The sequence below is a fragment of the Moschus berezovskii genome, chromosome 4, assembly GCF_049115385.1.
Source record: "Moschus berezovskii isolate FMDL1 chromosome 4, NW_MosBer_1.0, whole genome shotgun sequence".
Classification (NCBI taxonomy): Eukaryota; Metazoa; Chordata; class Mammalia; order Artiodactyla; family Moschidae; genus Moschus; species Moschus berezovskii.
The window spans coordinates 79,509,502-79,518,335 of record NC_142463.1 but is presented as its reverse complement, the minus strand read 5'-3'; the positions used below and the strand labels follow the sequence as shown (position 1 = coordinate 79,518,335).

Genomic DNA, 8,834 nt, shown 5'->3' with positions numbered 1-8,834 from the left:
AAGACAATACCACAGCTATTTCTCCCAGGATTTTAGCAAAATTTCATGGCCATTGATTAGTAATGTTTAAAGCTTTTAGAAATCAAAAATACAAAACTTTACTAAGCAAGGCCCTGAGAAAGAAGTACATGTCTAATTATTGAATATTTGTCCAGTAATTTGACCTTGAATTTAAAGTAGTAATTAGGACTGAAACTCCTTATTGTTGTTTTTGTCAGTGTGAACAGAGCTTGGATAACAGGAATGTAAATCTTTCCCCAAATGATCAGTCAGTCAGTTCAGTCGCTCAGTCATGTCTGATTCTTTGCTGTCCCATGGACTGCAGCATGCCAGGCTTCCCTGTCCATCACCAACTCCCAGAGCTTGCTCAAACTCCTATCCATCAAGTCGATGATACCATCCCCTTCTCCTCCCACCTTTAATCTTTCCCAGCATCAGGATTTTTCCAATGAGTCAGTTCTTTGCATCAGGTGGCCAAAGTATTGGAATTTCAGCTTCAGCATCAGTCATTCCAAAGAATATTCAGGACTGATCTCCTTTAGGATGGATTGGTTGGATCTCCTTGAAGTCCAAGGGACTCTCAAGAGTCTTCTCCAACACCACAGTTCAAAAGCATCAATTCTTCAGCGCTCAGCTGCCATGATCATAGTTTTTTTCATGTTGAGCCCCAAATGATATTGTGTGATTTATACACATGGCTCATGATCCCATACATTATTACTCTTGGATATCCTTTGGCAAGATATCAGTTGGGAAATAGGATTTATTCTCAGTCTGTTTTATTAAGAGAAAAATATACAGGCAAGGAAAGGATCAAATCTTTTTCTCTCTCAAAATTCTTATCAACTATAAATATATATGAATTACTTAGTATATTTCAGGTAACTGGTTACTAAAAGATAAAAGTGTGTAAAATTCTTAGAGATGGAAATACCAGACCACCTTACCTGCCTCCTGAGAAACTTGTATGCAGGTCAAGAAGCAACAGCTAGAACAGGACATGGAACAACAGACCGGTTCCAAATTGGAAAAGGAGTAGGTCAAGGCCGCATATTATCATCCTGCTTATTTAACTTCTTATATGCACAGTACATCATATGAAATGCCAGGCTGGATGAAACACAAACTGGAATCAAGATTGCCAGGAGAAATATCAATAACCTCAGAAATGCAAATGACACCACCCTTATGGCAGAAAGTGAAGAGGAACTAAAGAGCCTCTTGATGAAGGTGAAAGAGGAGAGTGAAAAAGTTGGCCTAAAACTCAACATTCAAAAAATGAAGATCATGGCAACTGGTCCCATCACTTCATGGCAAATAGATGAGGAAACAATGGAAACAGTGACAGACTTTATTTTCTTGGGCTCCAGAATCACTGCAGATGGTGACTGCAGCCATGAAATTAAAAGACACTTGCTCCTGGAAGAAAAGCTATGACCAACCTCAGTTCAGTTCAGTTCAGTGCAGTCACTCAGTCGTGTCCGACTCTTTGTGACCCCATGGACTATAGCCTACCAGGCTTCTCCGTCCATGACCAACCTAGACACTGTATTAAAAAGCAGAGACATTACTTTGCCAACAAAGGTCCATATGGTCAAAGCTATGGTTTTTCTAGAAGTCGTGTATGTGTGTGAGAGTTGGACCATAAAGAAGGCTGAGTGTTGAAGAACTGATGCTTTTGAACTGTGGTGTTGGAGAAGACTCTTGAGAGTCCCTTGGACTGCTAGGAGATCCAACCAGTCCATCCTAGAGGATATCAGTCTTGAATATTCATTGGAAGGACTGATGCTGAAGCTGAAGCTCAAATACTTTGGGCACCTGATGGGAAGAAGTGACTCATTAGAAAAGACCCTGATGCTGGGAAAGATTGAAGGCAAGAAGAGAAGGGAACAACAGAGGATAAGATGGTTAGATGGCATCACTGACTCAATGGACATGAGTTTGGGTAAGCTCCAGGAGGTGGGGAAGGACAGGGAGGCCTGGACAGGGAGGTCACAAAGAGTTGGACACAGCTGAGTGACTGAACAATAACAACAACAGCAAAAGATAAAAGGCAGTATTTGCTCTAAAAAATGAAGAAATAAAAATAAACCAAAAAAAAAAAAACCCAAAAACCTTTCCTATCTAGTTTTGGAGATGTCACAGACATAAAGGCAGAGGTAATACAAGGGAGTATGTGGTAAGATCCGAGAGGTGTGGGAGGTCTGTAGGGGCAGAGATTATGACTAGAGGAGCTCTAATGAGGGGGAGAAATAAAAGGAACCTTCCAGGAAGGAAGGATGAGGGTTGGGTAAGTGATGAGATATGAGGGGACACTAGCAAGGTCCTTGAATGAACAAGTTACAGACACAAAACATGGGCCATTTTTAGAAGGCAGTGCAGAGAACAAGTAGGCCACAGTGACAGGTATAAGTAGGAGAGAGAGAGAGAGTGGGGAAATTAGAGAATGGTCACATCCTGGAATCACTGATGCAATGTACGTGAACTTGGGTGAACTTCAGGAGATAGTGAGGGACAGAAAGGCCTGATGTACTGCAGTCCATGGGATCGAAAAGAGTCAGACGCAACTGGGTGACTGAACAACAGCAACATATCATGGAGGGGGTCTGACAGCACAGTAGTTATGTGCTGTCATGCTCTCAAGCTCTCTCATGCTCCAGATTCGGACAAAACTTTGAATCCCAGCCCCTCCTCTTAAGCGACCACATAACCTTAGGTACCTTAATTATTGTTCTTTCTTTACTTTTTTTCTTTCTTCCTTCCTTCTTCCTTGGCTTCACTTTTCTTTAAACTTTTCGTTATGAAAAATTTCAAAGATACACACAGTAAAGAGAAAACTGTACAAAACATCCCAGTTACCCATCATGCCCTTTCAATAACCACCAACGTCTGGCCTCCCTGGTTTCTTTGATATCCTTCCCACTCCCTCCCCACTGACAGCAATAGGCTTGATGTGATTAAGTACCTGGAGAAACTGTGTATGCTGCACCTGTTTAAGGTGGGAGGAGCTAGGAAAGGATACCCGGGGAGGAAGTATATGAAAGCAGCATTGCCTTAGGTTAGAGATACTGAGGGTCCCAATCTGGGTCCTGTGCTTTAAAGAACCTGCTCCCACCCTCCTCCGGCTAATTCCTTTACCACATAGAAAGGGAAGCCAAGGAAATGTGCCCACCCCCCCCAGGCAGAGCCTGTGCCTTGCCCTGGTACCCAGACCCCCAGAATTCCCTTTCTAAATGGCTTGAGGTCCCTTCTGCTCTACCCCCTGTAAGTGTGTCATAGTTCCTGGAGTTGGGCAAGATGGCTGCTTGAGAGGCGGAGGTGTGCAGAGATAGGACCTGGGCTGAGTCCACACAGGGAGTCCCCTCACTCAACATACTGATTAGGAGAGGAGAGGCAGAAAGAAAGGGTCCCAACACATCAGAAACATTAAGGGGAGGGTTTTGAAAGTGAGGGACATCTACAATTTTTCTCAGCGTTCTTAAATTTAAGTTTATGCCACTGATGCCTTTTGTGAGGTCAGCTCCCTGGACTGCCATCGAGCCAGATGAGCAGTGTCTGAGTCCCTGGGAGAATGGAATAAAGGTCACATGGGAAACAATGAAGCTGGCCAATTCAGCTGTCATCAGAAGAACAGATTTGCACTGAACCAGGAGGCCAGAGCAGACCCATGTTTCTTTGTTGAGCAGATCTTTTCAAGGGTTTTCTCTATCAGAGAGTTAAAGCCCTATAGCATTAAAAAAAAAAATTAATAAAAACACCCGTGGATGCCTCTGTACAAAACAGAATTATTGTTTAAGCACATATTTCATTTTGGAAGCAGGAAAGCACTAGGAATAATATATTACATCCTAGAATTTAGCCATCAAAGTGTGAGGATGGGTGGGTGGGGAGTGTGCTATATGTCTTAATAGGCATATACCTAAAGAAAAAAAGTAGAAAAAGCGAAGCAGGACAGCCCACAACAGCAATTAGGACTTTTCACTCCTGAGTGGATAATATGTAGTTTCATTTAAACAGGAACACAATCTTCATTAACTTAATTTGTAAAAGCAGTAACTCCAACTCCCAGCTCTTGCCTGAGTAAGGCATTTTTAGACACATCATTTCTACTTCTAAATTAAAAGTGAATCAGTCCTGTGGAGTTAATTACCAGTAAATACAACCTGAAGTAGGTCTCCCACATGGCACTGAGCCAGCAAAGGTGGTTATATGTTAGCCAGAAACACTGCAAGATATTGGATACTTGAAAAGCTAAGTTAACGTGTTTGGCAACCGTTTGCAGGAATAGCGGGGAAAATCGTTTGTAGCATCCACCATGAGAAACAAGGATAAAGGCCTAATTAAAAGAAGACCTTTTGATAAGGAACTTAGTCACATGTCCCCCCAGTTCCCTCCCCACAAAAAAGTAAAATTCAGTTCTCTGTTGTTGCAGCCTTTCCCCCAAATCAGTTACACTTACAGAAAGGAAATTATACCTATTTCTTTTCAATGCTGACATATGTATCCTATTTAGTTATAAAAGATAGAAATAAATTTAGAAACTAAATGTAGAATCAAACAAAACCAGAACAAAGAAGTCGCTTTTATCACCAGAGTTTTGGGATACAGTGTTATCTGTTACAGTGTTCTCAAAGAGACATTCAAGAAGACCAGAGACAGAAGAAAAAAACAGACAGAGGAATAGTTGTCTGAACTTTAATTAAGTATTTAAATCAAGAAAAATGGGAGCAGATGAAACCTTAGTAAGAGAGAAATGGTGCATGCACAAAGGGATTAGATTAATAAAATGACTGCTGACTACTGGTGTTGAACACATCTGTTTGTTTTTCTGCAAACATGTCAACGTTTCCTGCCACTCCCATAATTATTCAAATGTACAAGTGTTCCCACTCTCCTGGCTTACAAAGGTCCAGGAGGCCAACAGTTTGGTTCCTGAATTACACAGTTAAGGCTGTTCAGCCCCAGATTGGATGTAGTGAGCAGCAGTGAGAATTGCTGGTAACTGATTATTTTACTACTTTTCTCTCATTTTAATTTTATAGTGATTTCACAGCTTTGCATTTCAAATATTGAACATCCCTAAATAAATTTACTAAAAGAGATGAAAATGGCAAGCCTAAAATTATACATTTTAGAACAGATTCCCACTTGAACTGTTCCTTTTTATAACTGAGTTCATTATATCTTCTTTAACATATACGATATCAATGTTAAGTGTCATGGTAATACATATAAACTACATTAAAAAATTGTTACTTTCTAATGTGTAGCTTGTCTAAACCCTAAAAAAGCACAGGTGGCTTTGCAGAGTAGTTCATTTGCAAGATAAAGTCCCACCTGAGAGTTTTCTCATAAATTGGGTCAAGACAAGAATTCTTGATAGCCAGAGGTGTCTCTATGTCTCTTTTCATATAATTGATGGCTGCTTCTTCTGGTGTCTGGAAGAAGTACAATGTCCTTGTCCAATGGGTATTGCTTTAGTATACCACATGCTCAGTAAGTTCTAGCATCTAGGAGCATGCAATAGAAGTTAATATTAGCTATGCAATCATGGTGTTATTCCTGTTTAATTAAATCATGTGCATTGAGATATTTTAAATGTTAGAGAGAAAACAGAAGGACTTATTCTCCTTAGCAACCATTATAGTACAGAAAGTTCACAGCCGCGATCACACTCACAAGGCAGGTAAATTGATGACAAAATGAGGGTAACAACAAATGTGCATGCCATAGAAAACCTGACACTGGTACCTAAAATAGATAGCGCCCTTATTTTTCTTCAACATTCTATAGCTGGCTCAGACTATCGATCAACATAATGGAAACCTGTCACTTTAACACTTAATGTCAATTTTCAGTCTTAGAAGTGCAAAGGGGAATGTAAAATAATAAATATGAGAGTTTCCCTCCTCACTGGCTAAGATTCTGTCTCATCCGGGAATGATTTTACTTTATAAAAACCCTTTTAAGAACAAAGGGCCTGAGGTTTTAATGGCAACTTACTGGTGTGCATATCTGTGGCTTCATTCTTCAGGTCAATACGAAAAGGCTAAATTGTAACCGAAGCATCATTAAAGATAGGTTACTTTCTAAAATGCTTTATAAACATTTTTTCCCTCATCAATATTATTCCCTTTGGCTTATGCACACTCAAGGCGCTTTATATACATCATAAGACGATGAAGGTGGGAATGGTAATCAAGGTAACAAAGCTGTATTTCCAAAACTGTTAAAAGAAATTAACCGATTCTTTCGAAAAGTCAATGTACAAGTTCCTGAAGTTTCCGGTGTTCTGACTTTAGGATTTCCTTAAAACACGGAAACAAAGGGTAAAAATCAGGTGGCCGTCAAAAATGACTTCGCGGCCCACATGTACACTGAAACCTCGGTTCAGGTATCCCACTGGGGTCGAAGGCGAAATCTTCGCACCGATTTATTATTGAGCTTCGCCCGCAGGAGTCTTCGTTCAGGCTGGGGATACTTTCCAAGGGCAGGAGGCGGCGGTGACCAAGGCCGTTGGCAGGCGGGCACCTCCGCTCCCCGCGCGCCCTGCCCGGGTCACCAGTGCTGGCCGGCGGCGCGAGTGCCCAGCTGAGCTTGGGACACCGCGGGCACGGCCGTGGCGGCGGCAGCGGCGGCCGCCGCGTCGCCGACGCCAGGCAGGACCGAGCGCACCGAGCGGCGGAACTCTTCGTTCCTCCACGTGTAGAGCAGCGGGTTGAGCGCGGACAGGGCGCAGCACAGGAGCCAGCTGGCCGCCTGCACCCCCCAGGGCACGGGCAGCGAGAAGCCGCTGGCCAGGCTCACCCACACCAGCGGCTGCGTGGCCAGCAGGAAGACGCAGCAGAGCAGCAGCACCGACAGGCCGCTGAGACGCCGCTGCGCCCGCCGCGGGTGCAACGCCGCGGGCAGGGGCTGCGCCTGCGCCGGCAGCTGGGCGCCTCCCGGGCCCGGCGCGTGCGGGGCGCCCGGGAAGGCGGCGGCGGCCGCCGCGCAGCCCGGCAGCTGGTGCAGCAGGTGGAAGTTGAGGACGCTGACCCGCTTGACGCTGACGCGCACGCGGCGCACGATGCCCAGGTAGCAGTGCAGCAGCAGCGCCGTCTGCGCCAGCAGCGCCCCGGCGGCCAGCAGCGCCGGGTAGTGGACGCGCGGGGGCGCGGCGCCCGGACGCGGCGCCCAGGGCGGGAGCAGCAGCACGAGGCCCAGGGCTAGCGCCCAGGACAGCGCCAGCATGCCCGCCGTGTGGCGCCGCTGGTACAGCGCCTGGTAGGTGGCGGGCGCCCGGGTGATGAGCAGGTAGCGGTTCAGGGCCACCAGGCAGTGGGACAAGAGGGACACGGTGAGCCCGAGGCCCAGCAGCCCGCCCCGCAGCAGGCGGTAGCTGCCCCCGGCGCCGTCCCAATCCCCGGGGGGCTCCGCGGAGCCCGCGGGCAGGAGCCCGAGCACCGCCTCCTGCGGCATCCAGAGGGCGCAGACGCTGAGGTCGGCGGCGCAACCGTTCACGATGAAGGCGTTGCTGGTCGTCTGAAGCTTTCGGAAGGACGACACGAGATAGATGACCATGCCGTTGGCCAGCGTGCCCCCGATGGCCAGGCCCGAGTACAGGAGGGACACGGGGATGCGTCGGCCCGCCCACGACTCCTCTTCCTCGCAGAGCAGCAGCAGCGATCCCCCGGTGGTGGAGGAGGTGGACGTGGAAGAGTTGGTCATTCTGGCCAACTCTTCACACCTCGCTGGCTAGCGTCGGCTTCTCGCAGCGCGGCCCATCCTGATGCCCTCCTGCAGGGAGGGCAGAGACCTCCCTTCAGCCCTCTGCCACCGACGCAAAAGTCTGTGGCAGGATAATGGGCTGGGGAAGGGGGTAGAGGGAGCTCGAGGAGAACGGGGGTGGCAAATGACAAGTGCCTGCCTCGAAAACGTCTCCAGTGCCGGAGAAAGGCCTCTTTGCACTCAGCAGGCACCAGGGAAGACTTGGGACAGAACAATACAATCCCTGTCCCTCAATCGCCCCTTCTCCCCCTAAATACACACACAAATACACACGTGGGACTGGCAGATGGAGCCCCTAGTTGCTAGGAGAAAACAGAGATATGTCACCTGGGGGAAATGCCAGAGGGCAAGGGGTTTGGGGTATCTTACTTTTTGGCTGGTCCTTAGCTGGCGGGTAGCAGAGGGAGGGAAGCCAACGAATACCTCCTCAGCGGCAGCATCTGTAGTCCTGCAATCAACAGGAGAAACTCAGCTGGGATCAGCGCCAGGAGCAAGTGCCTCCTTCCCAGTGCAGCATCCACACATGGCCCTAGGCAGAAGCCAGCAGCTGCAGGGAGACTCCTCAGCTGGCAGCAGGGCTGGAGAAAGTAAAGTGGCAGGCTGCAAGCCGGGGCGGGTGGCAGGTAGGCAGGCAGGAGCAGTAAGTGTGCTTGGCTGCAAATGCAGAAGCTGAGCTCAAGAGGAGAGCACCCCCGTGCTCAGAAGCTAGAGTGGTGGCTGATGCGGTGAACCCACTCGAAGCTCTCTCCTGCTCAGTTATACATCACCCAGGGAAAAGGCAGCCTTTCCATGCTGGTATGAATTATTCAATAGCTTCTAACTTGTGAAAGGGAAGAAAAATATCTTGCTCAGAAAGTCCTGTAATTAACAAGTTTCTCTGTCTTTTCTATCTCTCAATCGCCCTATTTTTCACCTTGCTTCATTTTCCTTTCCTTTTTTTCCCCCCTTCCATCAATGCTAGAATAAAATGGAATATACCCCCAGTGTATTTCATCTTAGTCTGATGCATCCTGGGGATGAGATTTTTCTGAGAGATAAATATACTTCTAAGACCCAGGGCTGAT

The 8,834-nt window shown here is 46.8% G+C and overlaps 1 protein-coding gene across 1 annotated transcript; it reads right to left on the bottom strand.

The window, feature by feature from the left end:
* Positions 1-4,567: 4,567 nt before the first annotated feature.
* GPR88 (G protein-coupled receptor 88) lies at positions 4,568-8,559 on the bottom strand. The gene has a single exon (XM_088835519.1). The coding sequence runs from the start codon at positions 7,708-7,710 to the stop codon at positions 6,559-6,561; it is 1,152 nt and encodes a 383-aa protein (XP_088691645.1). The 5' UTR covers positions 7,711-8,559; the 3' UTR covers positions 4,568-6,558.
* Positions 8,560-8,834: the final 275 nt, after the last annotated feature.